The 21,476-nt window shown below is 39.9% G+C and overlaps 1 protein-coding gene across 1 annotated transcript in view; it reads left to right on the top strand.

The window, feature by feature from the left end:
- WASHC4 (WASH complex subunit 4) overlaps positions 1-21,476 on the top strand; it is a 47,915-nt gene that overhangs the window by 20,139 nt on the left and 6,300 nt on the right. The window contains exons 15-31 of the mRNA XM_060245580.1: positions 791-916; positions 1,600-1,707; positions 2,693-2,839; positions 2,995-3,074; positions 3,519-3,624; positions 5,476-5,592; positions 6,920-7,088; positions 7,354-7,508; positions 9,670-9,744; positions 9,842-9,946; positions 10,260-10,394; positions 14,905-15,013; positions 15,539-15,605; positions 16,496-16,582; positions 17,259-17,406; positions 20,596-20,692; positions 21,036-21,232. Of these exons, the coding sequence (XP_060101563.1) occupies positions 791-916; positions 1,600-1,707; positions 2,693-2,839; positions 2,995-3,074; positions 3,519-3,624; positions 5,476-5,592; positions 6,920-7,088; positions 7,354-7,508; positions 9,670-9,744; positions 9,842-9,946; positions 10,260-10,394; positions 14,905-15,013; positions 15,539-15,605; positions 16,496-16,582; positions 17,259-17,406; positions 20,596-20,692; positions 21,036-21,232 (2,028 nt within the window). The remainder of the gene's footprint in view (positions 1-790; positions 917-1,599; positions 1,708-2,692; positions 2,840-2,994; positions 3,075-3,518; positions 3,625-5,475; positions 5,593-6,919; positions 7,089-7,353; positions 7,509-9,669; positions 9,745-9,841; positions 9,947-10,259; positions 10,395-14,904; positions 15,014-15,538; positions 15,606-16,495; positions 16,583-17,258; positions 17,407-20,595; positions 20,693-21,035; positions 21,233-21,476) is intronic.

Raw genomic sequence — 21,476 nt, 5'->3', positions numbered from 1 at the left:
TAGCACCTTAGAGACCAACAAGGATTTTGGGGTATAACTTTAAAGGATTTAAAGCTTTGTTTGTCAGATACCTCTTTTGTAATTATTAATGGCTAGGGATGGGCATAAACCAGGAAAATAGAGGTTGGTTGTGGTTCATGAGATTGTACAAATCACGAGCCTCCCCAGTACTGAACTTGTTCATTTCATGACCTGGGAACTCACTGCTTGGAGTTCACTCAGTTTTAAGTGAATTTGTTGCTTGGACTTCACTAGCAAGGCACATCTTGCAAAAGCCATATAAATGGCTTTTGCAAAGCGTGCTGCTGCAGCCTCGGCTGGGGCTCTGCTGGGCAGCCTGGTTCAAGCTGGACTTTCCAACAGAGCCTACAAGTCTTTTCAGCCGTCCCTTGGGGGGAGTAAAAGGGATCACTGTTTCAGTCTAACAGTTGTTGAGCGCAGCAGCCCTGCAGTTAGGCAGAAATGGATGCAAGCTATTTCAGTGATCCCTCTCACTCCCCACCCCCGCTTCCTGCCATGGGCCCCATGAAGCTCTGAAAAACCATGTGGAGATTCATGGCAGAGTCATGGATAGGAATGGGCTTGGTTTACAAACCATGACTTGGTAACTTTTGCAACAAATTTAGGGTCATGGGGAGATTTGTGCTGATTCCTATTAATGACTTGGTACATCTATTCCATGACAGTTTTATTTTTGTGAGAACCATTTTTTAGTGAACAATTTGTTCATTTTGTTGTAACAGAGATGCAATGTGTGGTGATTCATCCTTTTCTTCCAATGTATTTCTAGGGGTTTCTGTATGCTTACAGCCTTAGCAACATCATAAAAAGCACAATGAATCTGCACATGTCAATGCAGAAGCCAATGACTAAAACCTCCGTTAAAGCATTGTGCAGGCTTGTGGAACTTCTTAAAGTAAGTTGCAGTGTTATGATACTTCTTATCCCCTCTTAAAATAAGCAGAAGATGTTTTGCAGGATTAGGAGATATACCTGTGCTTAAATTACAAAGTGAAAAGAGGCAGAACAGAATAGAGGCAAAAAAAACTGGTGCAGAACTGTGTATGCTGTGTCTCTTAAGGTTTTAAGGTTTTTTTACTACATCCTTTTCTGAACAAGGGATACATGCTGTGTAAGAGCAAACCATTTTTAGGCCAGGTACTTGAAATATGATGCCTGAGTTGAAGTCCTACATTAGCATTTAGGTTTGAGTCCTAATTGCACTCATGCCAGTAGAGTTTGTTGACACTGATTGGTCTTGTTTGCGAAGTGTACCTAGGCCTTCAGTTTTGAAGCTCAGTCCTAACCTTCAGCATGGTTGGCTAGTATAGTAGTATATCTAGTATGCTTCCTCTGAAGTGTGTATAATGCATATAGTTGTACATTGATATTGAAGAAACTTAACTACCAAGTACATGTGGCTTAGTTTTGTAGTGGAAGAAGGTCAGGATTTCTAAGAGTCTTGTATGTTGACTGAAGCTTTTAAAGGTTTTGGGGAAAATAGTTTTCCATATGGAATCGGTATTTAAAATTTTTTTGATTCAGATCTCAGTTGCAGATTTGAGATGCTAACTCTTTCCAAAATGTGGCTAACTGCAGGCAATAGAACATATGTTTTACAGAAGAAGTATGATTGTTGCTGATTCAGTCACACACATAGTTCAGCATCTTCAGCATCAGGCTCTTAATGCTATTTCTGTAGCCAAGGTATGTAATCAAAAGTTTTAGTACGTACTTGTATATTTTGTGTCCAGATTCTATACTGATAGATTCTATAAATTGCAAAACGGAATTGGACTTGGCCAGAACATACATTATCATTTATTTCAGTTCAATGGGGCTTGCACTAGAGAAGTCCCCAGTGAATTAACTTTAGAAGAACCTTGCAAGATCAGGCAGTGGTCTATCTACTCGAGCATCTTGTTTCACACAGGAGCCAACAAGTCCCCCTGGAGAGCCAACAAACTAGGCATTCACTCTTTCTTTCCACCTATGTGTGTTCTTTATCCTTCTCAACCTCCTGCTGCATCTTCAAAAAACATGTATCTTGACAATTGGGGTGTCATGTTTGTTTTGCCTGCATTTGTGTTTTTATTCTTCATAAGAAACCTGTATATGAATGTTTAGTTTGAAATGTCATATTTTCTCAAATCATGACAAATACTGTTTTATAACATCTGTTCCACTTTATGAGTGCTTTTCCTTACTGTATGATAACCTCGGCTTTTAATAGTATTTTGCTGAACCTAAACCAGATACATCTGCACAGGGGAACAGTAGTTTCTGTCAGTGAATTCTTCTTGCAACACTTGTAAATCTTGTTCTGAATTTTTAAGTGTTACATGAGAAAAGGGGAAAGATGTCTGAAATTAGAAATCCCAGTTTCCCAGGACTTTTAACACTGTTGCCTATGGTGAACATCTGGAAAGCTAAACTTCACCTAGAAGCTTATGGATTTTTTTAGGAGTAGGATCCTGGGTGGGGGAAGTATTTCTTTGTATGTAATTTTTAATTATTTTAGGCATATGTAATTTCTAGTTATTAATAATGGGTTTGAGGTTTTAAATGTCTTTAAATCCAATTCTTTAGAATGAAAATCCAAATTAAATGTGGTAGGCTTATGCATACAGTTAATCTGCTGCTGAGTACAAAATGCTGTCTCTAAGTGCTTCCTTTTTTAAAAAAAATACAGAAAAGAGTAATTTCTGACAAAAAATACAGTGAGCAACGCCTTGATGTCCTCTCTGCTCTTGTATTGGCTGAAAACATCCTCAATGGTCCTAGCACAAAACAGAGGCGGCTGGTCATTTCCCTTGCTCTCAGTGTTGGCACACAAATGGTAAGTGTGACAGTTTTTTCCTCTCCATCTGCATGTTATACAGTTCTGTTAGCAGTGATAAATATGGGAAGTTTTGCAGTCAGTGGCTGTGGTACAATTTGTATGGAAGCATTGGGTTGACACTACAGTGTGTCTTTCTGTATTTTTCATTTCAGAGAACGTTTAAAGATGAAGAACTCCTTCCTCTTCAAGTAGTTATGAAAAAGCTGGCTTTAATCAGTGAACTTCAAGAAAGGTAAAATGGAAGTAGTACAGTATAAATATTATGAAATGAGGAGGAAGAAAATGTTGTAAGCCACTTTGGGGAGAAAAGTGGGGTATAAATAAATAAAAGATAAAGAGACCCCCACAAATTCTTGCAGAGTCTTGGGTCTTGTAGAGTGTGACTTCATACTGTGTCATAGCCAGAATTGTTACGTATCTGGTGCAAAATCTTACTTTGGCTAAAAGTTTCTTGTGCTTCTTGTGGTGAAGATATAAGCAATGAGCACTGAAATTTCAGAAGCCAGGATAGGGTGGAGGGGATGGAGAAGAATAAAGCTTTATACAGCTGAATACAGCTTTTACATTAGAAATATTAGAAAGTAGAAAGGAAAGTAATCCCTGCAATCAGTGCTCCAGGTTTGCTTTCAATGAGATCTGTTTCTTTTTTAATAATTCAAATGATTTTTTTCCTTAGAGTCCGAACACAATGTGACTGTTGCTTCTTGTACTGGCATAGAACTGTGTTTCCAATTTATCTGGATGATGTCTATGAAAATGCAGTAGATGCTGCCAGGTTACATGTAAGTAAAAAAAAAAAATCTGAAGGAAGCATCTTTTCTGTGGTCAATTTTTTATGGCAAAATACCCATGGCTGAGATTTCAGAGAAGTATGTGGAAGACTTAATCTCTTCAGTAAACCTTGAAGCTAAAACCATTTGTTTTCAGCTGATTTGCTTAGCTTTCAGTGTATGTTTTACTCTACCTGTTGATCATTTTAACTGTAGCTCAAGGTAATCTGAATTTCAGAAAACCAAGGCTGCAATTCTGAAGATTTATTTAAGAGGTAAGTCTGATGGGCCTCTGTTAGACTTACCTTTCATATAGATATGCAAAGGATTGGGCTGTTAGGTAAGCATGACTGATTTACAATGCAATCCTATAAATGCTTACTCAGAAATAAGTGCTCCCATTTAAATGTGCACAGGACTGCAGCTTTAGTGTGAGATCTAAGCTGGCAGATGAAGGTTTGCGATCATCTTACAAACCAGTATCAGAAGGTGTAATTTGGAGAAGTAGGCTTTCCAAAGATAGTTTAGCACAGTGTCACTCATGGAAGCCACATGTGCCTCTTTGACATGCCACCTGTGGTTCTTCTTGGCATTGTCCTCCAGTGTGACACCTACTCCATGTTTCAGTATAATAAGCAAGCTCCATTGCCCTGAAGGATCTGTGATTAACAAATGATTCCCACTTTGAATTGAGGATGGGCAAGCTTCAAGCTGCAGGTGTCATGTCAGAGTTGAAGGTAAAGACAGCCCCTCCCCCCCCCTCTCTCACACACACACACACATTCCCCTCATCCAGACAGTTCTTGGGAGGAAAGCAAGCTGGCTACATAGAAAAGAGAATCACTATCATCATGACAGCCACTTAGGAAAAGAACAAGACCAGAGTGGGGTGATGATGGTTAATGTCCTTTCTCTGCAACCACCTTGCTTTTCTTCCGGAGACTTGGCAGTCTTGTTCTCTCACCTGCACTGCTGCTCCTCATCCCGAGGAGAGAGCAAAAAAGGTAGAAAGGGAGCCTTCCCTCTGGATACATAAAGGCTGGATGAGATTCAGCAATGGTGGAGAGAGACAACTTTACATGGTCAAAGGTAATCTGGTGATTTTATAATAATAATAATAATAATAATAATAATAAACTTTAATTTGTATCCCGCCCTCCCCCCCGAAGCAGGCTCAGGGCGGCTAACAAGACATGGTTTCCCATGATTTACATAAGACAATTTTAAAATACAATTGATACATACATTTAAAACAGTTACATAAGGTTAAAACTACATAAAAGTTAAGACTACCATAAATTAAGGTGCTATTCAGTAGATATTTTTCGATGGCAAGGTATCGTTTTAAAAGTTATATATTTAATAATTATATTGCATATTGTTGTATGTGTTTGTGAAGTGACTCACAGGGCATTAAACGTGTATTTTATTTAGAACAGGACTCTTTGGGTTGATGGTGATTGGGAATGTGGCTCCTCATCAGCTGCAGAGTGGGTGCCCCTGGTTTAGCATGATTTCTGAACTGGCAGAATAGTTAAGGCCATAGCACTGCCTGCTGAGGTCACTTACCTAGGAACCTGGTGGGCTGAGTGATGGAAAATTAAGACTAATCATTCTAGGCCATCGTTTGCCTTGCACACTTGGATGCTGAAACTGTGATTTGGATTTTAAACTATGAGCATGATTTGTCATACCTGAATTGAGCCATAATATTGCACAACTATATTGAAAACAGAACAGCTGATTTTGTTGACTCCTGTCTGTTCTAATGATGCATCACTTTGTAGTATCTTACTTTTCAATAGACTGTTTTTAGATTATACCGATCTTGACTTCTATATTAATTTGAAGCTTTTTCTACAGTACATGTTCAGTGCATTGCGGGATTGTGTACCAGCTATGATGCACTCAAGGCACTTGGAATCCTATGAAATGCTTCTGGAGAGCTATGACAGAGAAATCATGGATGTTTTAAATAAGGTGGTAATGCAAGTATTGTGTTTACTTTGCATGAAAGTTGAAAGCAACAGTTTGAGAATATCTGTTAAAATCTACTGTTGTTGAAAGACTTTTATGAACATCTGTATAGATGCCTTAGGATGGAACCTATTGCTGTATGGAAGAGACTAGTCCTTTACTGCGCCACTCTGTTGTGGATTTATAGGGGAAAGTCCAGCAAAACAATACACTAAAACAATTAGTAAAGTACTGAATATGAATCCTCAGTACAAAGACACATTTTTCCCCTTCGTACAAATGCGACAGGTCACTTCTGATAAGTTGCATTTTATGTAAAACATACGTACCAGAGGAAAAACATACCCTGGGGGGATATAGTGGGGGGTGAATTGCAATTTAAATAAATTACATTATGCTAAAATCTTATTTTATCTATGCTTGTAAACAGTGCTATTCCTGGCAATGAAACTATGATTTGGCCCTTGTACAATTTTCCAAAATGTCAGACTGTCCAGATAGTAGGCTGTAAAGTACAACATGCCTGATCACGTGTTTCTTTTCTAGATTAAATTTGCAAAACTTCATTTCTAGTGAATTTTTCTTAAAAAGTTAAATTTTTATTTCTAATTAGTTATAAACCACATGCCAGCAAAATATGCAAATAATTTATGAACGTTAAAATAACCATTCTTTTTATTTTTGCAAAAACTGATTTTTTTTTGCTTATTTGTTCTTTCATTTTTTTTGTTCATTTAATTGAATTGTAGCTTTGCACTTTTACAAAGGCATGACATTTTTAATTTTAACTAAATTTAAAATAAAATAAATACAGCTAGTATTTGTGGAGAAGTGAGCTAGGATTTGTTTTTTTAATTGACACTTGGCTGTTTGGTTTTATGTTCTGATTACGCTTTGCTAGCGACTTCATTTTCTTTTTAAGAAAGGAGGGATATAAATATTTTAAAAGGAAAAATAAAGCAAAATGCATATTTTAATCTCCTTTGGTTTTTTCCCCTTTGTCTTCTCTCTTATGCCTTGTCTGCTTTTCAGCAAGGCCACTATATTGAAAATGATCATGAAGCGCTGTTTACATTTTATGCAAATAATTGTGACCAGCAAAGAGGCTCTCTGGAGAATGGCAAAAAATTGTACTGAAAGTATTAGACACATCACATGATGGAGTTTGCCTGTTATTGAATAAAAATGATGTATTTGCAGATATGCATAAAATATGGCAAATGGCACTTCAAGGTCTCTTCTGTCTTTGCAGACCCATTTCTTGAAACTAATTTTCATAGTATAATTCCATCCCATAAAATGTGCTTATCATGAAATTTTGTTTATGCAGCACCTTCTGGACAAATTATGTAAGGAAATAGAAAAGGACCTGCGTCTCTCTGTGCATACCCACTTAAAGCTGGATGACAGAAATCCATTCAAAGTTGGAATGAAGGACCTTGCCCATTTTTTTGCTTTGAACCCAATCCGCTTTTTCAATCGGTTTATAGATATCAAAGGTATGCCTTGTTGAGTCTTTAAATACTTTTCTAGGCTGTAAAATCCATTCCTCCTCCTCTTCCTTTTTGCTCCCTCCCCCTTCATTCCAAATTTAATATTGTTGTGTCATTCCTGTAATGGATTATAAAACTATTTCACATATTATTCAGTTCTAAATAATACATCTTTTGGACTGCAGAAATTTTTTGTTTCCTTGTTTTGTATCAAGCCCTTGATTGCTACCTATGAAGTAGCTGTTGACTTGTACTATTTCTGTTTTTACAGCCCATGTGACACACTACCTTGACAAGACTTTCTACAATCTAACGACTGTGGCTCTGCATGACTGGGCCACATATAGTGAAATGAGAAATTTAGCAACTCAGCGTTATGGTTTAACGATGACAGAAGCACATCTCCCTAGTCAAACTCTAGAACAGGTACATAATTTCTGTGCTGATTTTTTACTCAGTTCTCTTTGTGTTATTCTCATTGGCTTTGGAGTTCAATGTTTAAGAAGCATTTTGGGTTGGCACAGCAGTTACAGTGGAGTGTGGAAATGCAGCTTTGGCAATTTGGCAAAGTTGAAACGGGAAGCTGGAACCAGTCCTCCTTGCCTTCTCCTACTAGGGATAGGCACAAACTGGGGAAATTGTGGCTCATGTTTGTTTGTGGTTTGTTTGATTGCTCAAACTGGTGGTTTGTGGTTCATTTGATTTCCCACACCAGTTCATGGTTTGTTTGGTTCAGGAGGTGGTACAACAGTCCCCTTGTGAGTTAGAGATGCCAAAGTCTTCAGCAGACTCCTCCACCAGCCCTCCAAGTTTGGCAAAAATTGGATTTGGGATTTCTGAACAATAGCCCCACCAAAGCAGATGCCCCCAGGAAAACTCAGCTCTAGCTTCAGGTTCTGTCCTTGAAACCACAGCAAGAAACTCCTTCCCAGCCAGGAGACATGTTTAAAAAATTATCCTGCTGTGTGTGGGGGAAAAGGAGTCCCTCAAAGCCTCCCCTAAATCAGCCACCCAGCAAACAGCAACTGAACTAACTCCTCTCTTTGTGCTGCAAAGTGAAAGCAGCTGAGTCAGGGTGTGGTATAATACTGGTGTATAATCTGCTTCCATAGAGCAGAATGGGAGCCCCATAGTTGGCTCCCAGAGCTGTCAGTCAAGCTATGGACAACTGCTTTGGGTATTTCTAGGGCTCTCCACAAGTCCATCCCCAGTGTTGCCTAGAAATTGGTTGAATTGGTGCCAGAACTGTCTGGAGAATGAACCACAAACACAAAACAAACCACCATGGAAAAAATGTGGTTCGCTTTTGGGTGCTGGAATGATGCAACCAAGCAAACCAGTTCAAAATAAACCATGAACTGGCCCGGTTTGTGCTTGAACCATGGTTCATTTCTAAGTTTGTACCCATCCCTATCTCCTACCCAGCAGCTTCTCCCCTGTTGTGTGTGTGGTGGGGGGGGGGGTCAGTGAGTAGGTGGGAGCATATGTGAGCTGGAGCTACCAATGAAGGGAGGGAGCTGTTGATGGGAGAAAGGAGAGACAGCAGCAGTGAAAAGGAAAATAGAATTTCCCCTCCACTGAGTATCCCTGTGGGCCTCCCTCCTGTGTTTCTGCTGTTTGTATAACTTAATTGTTCTGATGTGTTATTTTAAAACTTTTATTTTGAGTTGCTTTATGTATTTGTCTTTTAAAAATTTGTTTTTTATTTAGTCAATGTACAGGGCACCTTTCCAAAGTAAATACACCCAGGATGGGCTAATGAAATGAAATCATAACAAAAGTGACAGAATATAGGACTAGCATGCCTCCAGAAACAGTTTGGTGTAGTGGTTAAGTGGGCGAACTCTTATCTGGGAGAACTGGGTTTGATTTCCCCACTCTTCCACTTACAGCTGCTGGAATGGCCTTGGGTTAGCCATAGTTATCGCAGGAGTTGTCCTTGAAAGGGCAGCTGCTGTGAGAGAGCTCTCAGCCCCACCCACCTCACGGGGGGAGAAGTTTTAGGAGATCGTAAGCTGCTCTGAGTCTCTGATTCAGGGCGGGGTATAAATCTGCAGTCTTCTTCTAATAAAAGCCAGAGCTGAAACTATTTCAGCGAAGGCTGTTTTGCAGCAGGTTTTTAGATGGAACTGGAAGGCCTGTCTTGATGGGACTAGTGCCCCTGAGCATGGTTGTTTCATAGTCTTGAAGTGGCTGCTGAGGAGGTATTCCCACCAAATCTCCATTAGACACACCTGCAGTTGCCTGCAACATGGCCCCTCAGCTGACCTCAGAATACTAGCAGGAGTTTATCAGTTGAGGTGGTTTGTCATATACTTTAGGCCCAAGCCATTAAGAGCTCAAAAAGAGTTTACAGAGCCTCCTGGCTCAAAAACTAACACATGCTTTAGAGGGAAAAAAAGCAAATCTAGATATGAGAATAACAAACTTGTGACATTGAAAGTTTAGCTACACTCCTGAAAGTGATCCCCTTCAACAGTTGTATTGTGTTAATTACAAATCCCTTCATGTTTTGTTTCAAAAGTAATTACTTGGATTATTTCCAAGTGGTGGCTGTAAAATTATCTAAAAATGATTGTTGTTTCAGGGCCTTGATGTTCTGGAAATTATGAGGAACATTCATGTATTTGTATCTCGTTATCTCTACAATCTCAATAACCAGGTGAGCATGGGAATTAATGTTTGTGATTCCTCATTGTCGGCTGATTTCTAGTCTAGAACTATGATAATTATATAAATAAACCACTGTTTAATTGCAGATCTTCGTTGAGAGAATCAGCAATAACAAGCATTTGAACACTATAAATATAAGGCACATTGCTAACTCAATTCGAACGCACGGCACAGGAATCATGAACACAACAGTAAGTATTATGAGGGTTTGGGAATTTCAGATATTTAAGACTGTGTGTGAGTGTGTGTTATTTCAACTGAAACTGTAAATGGGGTTAGTATTTAAATGGGAACAGAGGAACCCTTTGCTTTGGTGTCCACCTTGCCCCCTCCTCTTGGCACAAGGGCCACAAGCTATCTGAATGTATGGGAAGTAGTGGAAATGCCCTGAGAGAAACTGAATTCTTGTAAGCTTGAGGGAAAAAATAATGGAAAATGTTATTTTAACCTCCTCTGCCATACTGATAGCTTTTCTCATACTGAGTTTCTTACACTTTTCTTCAGGTAAATTTCACATACCAGTTTCTGAGAAAGAAATTTTATATCTTTAGCCAGTTCATGTATGATGAACACATCAAATCCCGGCTGATCAAAGATATCAGATTCTTCAGAGAAGTTAAGGATCAAAATGATCACAAGGTATGATGTCATATGTGTAGTCTTCACAGGTTCATAATGCCAATTACCATCATCTCCCATTCCCTTTTCCATTCAGCAGTTCATTCTGATGGGGAAACGGTCTGCATGTGAAGCCTGAGTCTATCATATATATTAACCGCAATAGCTAAATGACCTTCACATACAGAAACTGCATCTTAAGCATGTTTAGTGTGGTATGGGTACTGATACAGTGGAGGGGTAGATGTATCCACTGGGCTGCAGAAGGGGGAAAAAAGTGAATGTCAGGGAAGAGAAGTTAGGATGACTGAGAGTTGATGTGAATGCTGCATATTCTCCTGAGGGATGATTCCTAAAGCATGCTACATCTAGAATTAGTCAATTCTAATGTGTGCTTATGAATTAGTATCTGATACTCCACAGGGGCAGAAAAATTCAAAACTTGGTTAAGTACAGAGTTTCTAGTTCCCTCATACAGACTACCTAAGCTGTTGGTTTATCCATTTTCACTTACTGCCAGTACTTTTTTTACAGTTAAATAAAAAAAAACCATTTTCATAAGAATACACCCCACTGAGTAGGTCAGAGTAAGATTCCCAATAAATCTGATTAGGATTGTTCTCTATTATTTTGGAGAAGGGCCATGACTTGGAGGTGGAGCACTTGCTTTTGATGCAGAACCTTGCTTTTGATGCAGACCTTTCTCTGCTGGTGGACCTATTGCCAGTGAGAGTAGTTAATACTGAGACAGATGTAGTGACATTCTGACGTGGTATAAAGCAGCTTTGTAGGTTTGTTCATTTGAGGATTTCTACTGTGTAGCTAAGATTACTTTGACAATAACCAATACGTTCTTAATCAATGTTTTATCTTTTGTACTTATCAAGCATTTCATAAAGCTTAGTAGAATTAAAAGCTAGTCCAACTGTAGTATCCATGTGTAACATAAAATATATTCAAAACCAGCATCCACTACAGAGTACTTCCATCACAGATATAGAAAAGCTACTTTTGAAAGGTGGCATTTTACATTAAAATTTCATACTTAATATCTGACTTCCCATGTAGGATAGCATTGTGCTGTGTTTGCACTTAAAATGCCTTCTGAATGGGTAAGCCAGTAACGTTATGAAAAGAGACGTATAGCTGCTGATCTCATTTTTATTATTTAAAAAGGCTACAAGGTGTGCAGCTAAGTTTTCTGAAAGTCTGTGTATGTTATAATGTCTGTTATAAGAATATGGTCATCACTAGACTGATATATAACTTATAGAGGTTTTCTATTTTTAAACTAAATCTTGGGGGAAAGCCGACAGGAGATGAAATGTCTCTGGTTCGGGAGGACTCGTCTCAAAGAGATGAAGGGTTAGCTGCTATTTTTCTACCGGGTAACGGACCGGAGTTGTCCACTGTGAAGGTGACAAACAATATGGACTGTCTGCCAGTGTCTCGAGGCGGCAGGAGGAAGGTGGCGGGCCTAGCTCGCCTGGGAAATTATAGATGTTTGTATGCAAATGCTAGAAGTGTTCAAAGTAAAATTGGTGAATTGGAATGTTTAGTGTTGGGAGAAAACATAGACATTGTGGGAATTTCAGAAACTTGGTGGAATGAGGAGAATCAGTGGGACACGGTGATTCCTGGATATAAGCTATATCGGAAGGATAGGGAGGGAAGGGTTGGAGGTGGGGTGGCTCTGTATGTCAGAGAGGATATACGGTCCAGTAAGGCTGAGATCAGAGAATTAGATTCACTTTTAGAAATGCTTTGGGTTGAAATAGAGGGCCCAAAAGGAAATTTAACTATGGGAGTTTGTTATCGCCCACCAAATCAAAAGAGAGAGGACGATTATAATATGATGGAAGGCTTAAAGATAGCGGCTAAACGTAAAAACTGTGTTGTAATAGGTGATTTTAACTACCCGCAGATTGATTGGGTCAATATGTGTTCTGGTCGAGAGAAAGAGATTGAGTTTCTTGATGCTCTCAATGACTGTGCTATGGAGCAGATGGTCTCAGAACCTACCAGGGGTGGGGCGATCCTGGATTTGGTCCTAAGTAATGCCCAAGACTTGGTGAGAGATGTAAAAGTGATTGCGCCGCTTGGGAGCAGTGACCATAATGTTATTGATTTCACCGTTTGTATAAATAGGGAGTTGTCCAAAAAGACCACCACAACCACGTTTAACTTTAAAAGGGGTAAATACACTGAGATGAGGAGGCATGTGAGGAAGAAACTGAAAGGAAAGGTACATACGGTCGAAACCCTTGGGGAAGCTTGGACGCTATTTAAAACTATAATCCTAGAAGCTCAGATAAAATACATACCACAAGTTAGGAAAGGCACAAACAGGCATAAGAAAAGGCCTGCGTGGTTAACAAACAAAGTAATGGAAGCTGTAAAAGGTAAGAAGGACTCCTTTAAGCGGTGGAAAACCAGTCCAAGTGAGATTAGTAAAAGGGAACACAGGCTGTGGCAAATCAAATGCAAGACTGTGATCAGGCAGGCAAAAAGGGACTATGAGGAGCATATTGCAAAAAACATAAAGACCAACAATAAAACTTTCTTCAAATATATTAGAAGTAGGAAACCAGCCAGGGAGGCAGTGGGGCCCTTGGATGACCATGGGGTAAAAGGATTACTGAAGGAGGATAGGGAAATGGCTGAAAAGCTAAATGAATTTTTTGCCTCCGTCTTCACTGTAGAAGACGAGAACTTTTTGCCCGCCCCAGAACCACTAATTTTGGAAGGGGTGTTGAAAGACCTGAGTCAGATTGAGGTGACAAATGAGGAGGTCCTACAACTGATAGACAAATTAAAAACTAATAAGTCACCGGGTCCGGATGGCATACATCCGAGAGTTCTGAAGGAACTCAAAGTTGAACTTGTGGATCTTCTAACAAAAATCTGTAATCTTTCATTGAAATCTGCCTCCATTCCTGAGGACTGGAAGGTAGCAAATGTCACCCCCATCTTTAAAAAAGGTTCCAGAGGAGATCCGGGAAATTACAGGCCAGTCAGTCTGACTTCAATACCGGGAAAGTTGGTAGAAACCATTATCAAGGACAGAATGAGTAGGCACATTGATGAACACGGGTTATTGAGGAAGACTCAGCATGGGTTCTGCAAGGGAAGATCTTGCCTCACTAACCTGTTGCATTTCTTTGAGGGGGTGAACAAACATGTGGACAAAGGAGACCCGATAGATGTTGTTTACCTTGACTTCCAGAAAGCTTTTGATAAAGTTCCTCATCAAAGGCTCCTTAGAAAGCTTGAGAATCATGGAGTAAAAGGACAGGTCCTCTTGTGGATCAAAAACTGGCTGAGTAATAGGAAGCAGAGAGTGAGTATAAATGGGCAGTCTTCGCAGTGGAGGACGGTAAGCAGTGGGGTGCCGCAGGGCTCAGTACTGGGTCCCATGCTCTTTAACTTGTTCATAAATGATTTAGAGTTGGGAGTGAGCAGTGAAGTGGCCAAGTTTGCGGATGACACTAAATTGTTCAGGGTGGTGAGAACCAGAGAGGATTGTGAGGAACTCCAAAGGGATCTGTTGAGGCTGGGTGAGTGGGCGTCAACGTGGCAGATGCGGTTCAATGTGGCCAAGTGCAAAGTAATGCACATTGGGGCTAAGAATCCCAGCTACAAATACAAGTTGATGGGGTGTGAACTGGCAGAGACTGATCAAGAGAGAGATCTTGGGGTCATGATAGATAACTCACTGAAAGTGTCAAGACAGTGTGCGTTTGCAATAAAAAAGGCCAATGCCATGCTGGGAATTATTAGGAAGGGAATTGAAAACAAATCAGCCAGTATCATAATGCCCCTGTATAAATCGATGGTGCGGTCTCATTTGGAGTACTGTGTGCAGTTCTGGTCGCCGCACCTCAAAAAGGATATTATAGCTTTAGAGAAGGTGCAGAGAAGGGCAACTAGAATGATTAAAGGGCTGGAGCACTTTCCCTATGAAGAAAGGTTGAAACGCTTGGGACTCTTTAGCTTGGAGAAACGTCGACTGCGGGGTGACATGATAGAGGTTTACAAGATAATGCATGGAATGGAGAAAGTAGAGAAAGAAGTACTTTTCTCCCTTTCTCACAATACAAGAACTCGTGGGCATTCGATGAAATTGCTGAGCAGACAGGTTAAGACGGATAAAAGGAAGTACTTCTTCACCCAAAGGGTGATTAACATGTGGAATTCACTGCCACAGGAGGTGGTGGCGGCCACAAGTATAGCCACCTTCAAGAGGGGTTTAGATAAAAATATGGAGCACAGGTCCATCAGTGGCTATTAGCCACAGTGTATGTGTGTATATAACATTTTTTGCCACTGTGTGACACAGAGTGTTGGACTTGATGGGCCGTTGGCCTGATCCAACATGGCTTCTCTTATGTTCTTATGTTCATCTGTTGGTTTGTATGACAAAGTTATTAATTATAGAAGAAAAATAATGTGGGAAAGCAAAAATGGGACTGATAGTAAGTACATGAAGGCCAGCATTTGTTATTCACTTATATCAAAATAATTTCTCTAGTACCCTTTTGAGAGAGCAGAAAAGTTCAACCGGGGGATCAGAAAGCTTGGAATTACACCTGATGGACAAAGTTACCTTGACCAGTTCAGGCAATTAATAAGCCAAATAGGTATGAAAGTATATTGAAAGACATTAACTTTATGCTCTTGTTTTTTTTTCTTTTTAAACTTCAAAATTTATTTTTTAAAATGTTGTTGTGCCAGAGTTAAAATTCTACTTTCAGTGGGAAAGTTAAGAAGCTCAATTAATGGAGTTTATGAATGCTTGGTTTTCAGAATGCTTGATTTTAGCTAATTTTTATCCATATCAGCCTAAAATATTGTACTTGAATAACGAAGAGACAAGCATATTGGCTGGATTATGCTTGTGTCTGTAATAGCATAAGTATGTTAATCTTTATATCCTCATGCCTCCTACAAAATATCATACTTGCTATTGCCAGCATATTTTCTACTAAGTATGATGTTTCTATTTCAAGGTTAAATTTTATTGACTATTGAGAGCACAGCCTTATTAGATGCCCCCAGCATCTACAAGTAATTTGTCATTTGAATTCTAACTGCTTGGCTGCTTGTTTTTCTCTTTCTCTAAATTCTCTTGCCTAACTTCTTTATTTCTTTTTCTGTTTTTAAAGGGAATGCTATGGGCTATGTACGAATGATAAGATCAGGTGGACTTCACTGTTGTAGCAGTGCAATCAGGTATATAACAAATGTATTTCTGCTTCATTGTGTTGTTGATGTTTTATAAAAATGCTCTTTTCAATATGACGGCAGGAGAGGCTCAACCCAGTGTCAATATTGAAAAATACAGAGGAGTGTTTTTTTAATAGAAAGCTGATGAGCTTTGGCTCCCCAGTATTACAGCATTTTGTAGATGATATCAGCAAATATGACACAGAATAGCATTTATGAATAAAGCCAAAATTCTTAGGAGTTTGCAACAGGACACAACTACTTGAAATCACAAGACAGACAGCATGGGCACAATCTCTGTCTCCATGGTATAACTATGCAATCATTTAGCATTGTATGAGGCTGCACACTCTTCAATCGTGAAGGCTTGTACCTTCTGTGAATGGAAGGATTTCTGCTCAAGGAGCATGACTTTCTCTCCTCCTTTTTGCTACCCCACCAAAATACTGCTCTTAGGATTCCACTGTCCCACAAGTTACTAGCCTGTTTGCTACCACTGTGTCAGCAAAATATGAAACTTTTCTCCAGCTGATGAGGTGCTTAAGTTGGATGAAGATACCTTATGCTGGAGGAAGACTTCATCAAACCTTGTTGAGCAAAGTGGTAAGATACAGATCAGTGTTAAAGAACTGGTGCTTTTTATTTACGCAAGTCAGGTTAGAAAGCTAATTTGATGAATTCATGTGCCAGAAATAAGAAAGGCAAAGCTAGCCCCGTGGAGGAGTATTACAGAAAGCTGAAAGACACATTGCTGATAGTTTCATAGCAGACTATGAGCAAGAGGGTGATGAGTTGGAAAATGGAAACAAAGTGATGTAAAAAGGAAGAAGAGTATATTGGTTTTATAAGCATATTATGATACATAATTGTTAGTGAACTTGATGTGAAATTTGTAGGTTTGTTCCCGATCTTGAAGATATTGTGAACTTTGAAGAACTTGTGAAAGAAGAAGACCTCTCAGAAGAAACACAAAAGGCAGCCAGGTAGCTCAGCTTGATGCAACTGCAAACAACCTCCCAAACTTTTATTTTTGTCTGCCCCATACTTTTTTTCTTTTTTTAAAGAAAAAGCTCAAAAATGTGATGCTGCATATATTACAACATAAAGGGCTTTGGGGTAGGGAATTCAATAATATTTATGGCAATGCAAGTATATTTGTAATCCATTCATTTTTATTGATAAAAGCTGTTACTTTACTGTTGATCTATAGTAATTGAAAAAGTATTGTCAATCACTTTTGTGACTTGTGCTAGGCTTGTCAGAGGGAAGGTGGCATGGTATATAGCCGTCTTGTCAGATCTTGGAAGGGTAGGTCCTCGGATGGGAGACCACCATGGAAGATTTTGCAGGTGGCAAACCACCTCTGCTTCTCACTTGCCTTGAAAGCTCCTTGCTGGTATCACCATAAGTTGGCTGTGACTTGATGGCACAGGGTTTATACTAGAACTGTAGATATATGGAAAGCTAAAAGTGATGTTCTAGTATAAACCTTGGAGGGAGGTTGTTTAGAGATTTTGTAAAGGTATCTTGGAGCAAATGTTTGAATTTTACTTGCTGGGAAATTTTTGTCTTAAGGCACAGATAACTTTAGCATATTGATAGTTAAAGTATTGATTTCAAAAATTTCCTGTTGGATTCATGTATACCTTTATCCCACAGGCAGCTGGATTTCGTACTTAGCGATCTTACCCGTAACTCTGCTGAAGGCACAGAGTACTTCAAAATGCTTGTGGATGTGTTTGCTCCTGAATTTCGCAGTCCAAAGAACATGCATTTGCGTAATTTTTATATAATTATTCCCCCACTGGTTAGTTATTTCCTTACTAGATTTATTTCATGATAAAAGTAGTTGATGTACATCTTCAGAGTGTGATTGTTGAAACAACTGGAATTTTAAAAAGATTGTTTTAATTTTACACATCAAGGTTTCAGGCCTATGCATATTTGTTTGGAAATAAGCTGTTTAAATCAGTGGAGCTTTCTTCCAAGTACACATATGCTTAGAATCAGACTGTTTAAACACATGAGATATTTCTCGATCTGGGTGATGGGCATCTAACTCTCTGACCATTGCATTCACAGCACTAATGTGACATACTTCTGCCAGAGAGCACATACATAAGAAGAGCCCTGATGGATCAGACCAGTAGTCCATCTAGTCCAGCATTCTGTCTCTGAAGGGCCAACCTCTGTGGAGGTTCCCCTCAGCCAAAATGGCTAGTAGCCATTGATTGATTAATCCATTATTATTGTTATTGTTGTTATTCTTCACAACCTGTATAATCCCCTTTTAAGGGTGTTTATTCCTGAGGCCATCACTACATTCTCTGGCAGTGAATTCTACATTTTAATTACTCTCTATTCAAAGAAGTATTTTATTTTGCCTGTCTTGAACCTACTGCCCATCAGCTTAATTGGATGCCCTTGATTTTTAGTATTTTAGGAGAGGGAGAAAAATTTGTCTTTGTCAACTGTCTCCATCTCATGCATTATTTTATAAACCTCCATCATGCCCTCCCCTTAGTCATTCATTTCAATTATTAGCTTCTATGACCAAAGCTCTTAAGCTCAATCAGGATGTAACAATTGTCAAAACATGCATTGGTATACAACAGAAGTAACCATATTTACAGAATTCAAATGTTACAGTCAAAATATTCAAATCTAAAAGTGAATAAAATGTTAAAACAGGAATTTCTAATAAACCTATCGTGCAGTTAAGTAATCCTAAAATTGTCATGTTAACCACATATATGCCAGATTCCATTACCATCAGATCAATCCAGATTTCTGTCGTTTCGCAGATATGATTATCATTAAAAATTTTGTAACAAAATAGGTGGTTTCAGGATTGGTATCTGCCTGCAAATAAGGGACCATCCAAAGTTCAGTTGGTAGTTGATGTTTAATAAGAACAGGAGTTATCCAAATTGATCTAGGAATTGACCACTGATGACAATGTAATAGAAGATGGCCAAGTGTTTCTGTAGTTCAAGACCCGCAATCACATAAGCGATCTGAGTACAGGACTCTAGAAAAACGACCTGTCAACTCAGCAGTGGGAAAAGAATTAAGTCTGGCAAGAGTGAAAGCACGTCTATGACTAGGTGTTTTTAGGGATCTAGTATATGAAGGAAGTGACTCCGGAGGAGGAATACCTAGGGCAGGAGTGGAGCATACGTGTCTTGCTTGATCTAAAGTACTAGCCCGGTCATCTTTTCTAAACTGAAAAGTCCCAAACTCATTAGCCTTTCCTCATAGGGAAGGTGCTTCAGTACCTACTCATCTTGGTTGCCCTCCTCTGTACTTTTTCCATCTCTGCAATGTCCTTTTAGAGATATGGGGACCAGAACTGCACGTTGTATCTAGAGGCCCTAGTCTTAGTCTCCAGCTTACCTTGTAAAAAGGCTTAAACTAGCAGGCTGACTGAAAACTGAAAGGCTGCTGTCATGCACAACTAGCTAAGTGAAATGCTGGTGTGTCTGATTTTCTTACGTAAGATTTAAAAATCTCAGTAAAGATTTTCCAGAAGAAAAAGAAATTCAGAAGGCTCTTTATTATTTATTTATTTATTACTTTACATTTATATCCCGCCCTCTCCGCAAGCGGACTCAGGGCGGCTTACAACATCATAAAAACAATCAATTCCATAAAACATATAAAACCATAATTCACTTATCAATTTAAAACTATTTGCGCTGTCTCAGTCCAGTCTGGCGGTATTGGGTTCTGACTATGATCGTCAGCTTCTGTAGGATGTCCGGTGGCAGCCCATTTTCAGTCAACCAGAAAAGCCTGTTTAAACAGTTCGGTCTTACAGGCCCTGCGGAACGCTGACAAATCCCGTAGGGCCCTTATAGCTTCTGGGAGGGTGTTCCAAAGTTCTGGTGCTGCCACCGAGAAAGCCCTGGATCTTGTTGCGCATAGCTTGGCTTCTTTTGGGCCAGGGGCAGACAGCAGATTTTTTGTCCCTGATCGCAGTGCTCTCTGGGGGATATATGGGGAAAGGCGGTCCCGTAGATAGGCAGGTCCCTGACCATAAAGGGCTTTAAAGGTTAATACCAACACCTTGAAGCGAACTCGGAACACAACAGGCAACCAGTGCAGCTCTCTCAGCACTGGCCGAATGTGCTCCCGTCGTGGTAGCCCCATTAACAGCCGTGCCGCAGCGTTCTGCACTAGTTGTAGTCTCCGGGTTAGCGTCAGGGGTAGCCCCATGTAGAGAGCATTACAGTGATCTATTCTTGAGGTGACCGTAGCATGGATTACCGTCGCTAGGTCGCTGCGCTCCAGGTAAGGGGCCAGCTGCCGTGCCTGCCGGAGATGGAAAAAGGCAGATCTAACGGTGGCTGCCACCTGAGCCTCCATTGTAAGGGAGGACTCAAGGAGCACACCTAAGCTCTTGACCTTGGGGACCGGTATCAGTGGCACCCCGTCAAGGGCCGGCAGCTGGATCTCTCTCCCCGGACCGCCCCGACCCAGGTAGAGAACCTCCGTCTTCGTCGGATTCAATTTCAGCCGACTCAGTCTGAGCCAAGAGGCCACGGCTTGTAATGCCAGGTCTAGGTTTTCCAGGGTACAGTCAGACTGGCCACCCATCAATAGGTAGAGCTGGGTGTCATCCGCATATTGATGGCAATCCAGTCCATACCTCCTGACAATCTGGGCAAGGGGGCGCATATAGATATTAAATAGCATCGGGGATAGGACCGCTCCCTGCGGCACCCCGCAACTAAGGGAGTGCCTCTGGGATGCTTCCTCCCCTATCACCACCCTTTGTCCCCGATCTTGGAGAAAGGAAGTCAGCCACTGCAAGGCAGATCCCTGTATCCCCACATCGGTGAGGCGGTCAGTCAGTAGCTGGTGGCTCTTAACACCACCAAAGAAACATTTACAACAGGAACTGGTCTGATGTATGAAGCCTTCCTGGATTTTGATTTGTCTTTTATCCTTTGCTGTTCCCAAATGGTATGAATTCTGTGTCTCTTTGTTTCAGGCTCTCAACTTCATAGAACACTCAATTAGTTGCAAGGAGAAACTGAATAAAAAGAACAAAGCTGGTGCAGCCTTCACCGATGATGGTTTTGCCATGGGTGAGTTTAGTAACATGGTTCACCCTTCCTGCACACTTAAAAAAAAAAAAATTCTCCCCCTCCCCCCCCCCCCAAAAGTCACAGATGTTGCTCAATGTTATATTCTTTTAAATATAGCATGGATTATAATTCTACAGAAGACTTGTTGTCAGCAATATATCTAATGATATAAACTGCAGCACATGAAAGCATGAACTTATGTCATCAACTGACATCTATCCCAGCATGAATTTCCCTGAGTCAGATCCCACCCCCTCAGATGTGAATCTGTGCAGAATATATTAACATTCTATTGTGTTTGGTTAGTGCATGTCTTGAGCAAGTGGACTTTTAACTTTTGCAGGGGTAGCTTACATTCTGAAACTTTTGGATCAATACCAAGAATTTGATTCCCTCCACTGGTTCCAGTCTGTCCGAGAGAAGTATGTGAAAGAGATCAGAGCAGTAGCAAAGCAACAGAATGTTCAGTCGAGTAGTCAAGATGAAAAGCTGCTACAGACAATGAATCTTACTCACAAGAGATTGGATGTTTGTTTGCAGGTATCATTTATTGTCACTTGCATAATTTAAAAAACCATTACTATTGTCAGCCTGTAATTATCTAAAGCGGGGTGTCAACTCCTTTGTTATAAGTGCTGGATCTGACACTTTTTAATAATAATAATAAATTTTTATTTATATCCTGCCCTCCCTGCCAAGGCAGGCTCAGGGCAGCTCACATGATACATATACCATGATATAACAATAAAATACAATTAATACAATAAAATACAGTTAAATACAA

This window comes from Heteronotia binoei, chromosome 8 (genome assembly GCF_032191835.1).
Source record: "Heteronotia binoei isolate CCM8104 ecotype False Entrance Well chromosome 8, APGP_CSIRO_Hbin_v1, whole genome shotgun sequence".
Classification (NCBI taxonomy): domain Eukaryota; kingdom Metazoa; phylum Chordata; class Lepidosauria; order Squamata; family Gekkonidae; genus Heteronotia; species Heteronotia binoei.
The sequence above is the reverse complement of the archived record's forward strand: the minus strand, read 5'-3'. Positions and strand labels throughout refer to the sequence as shown.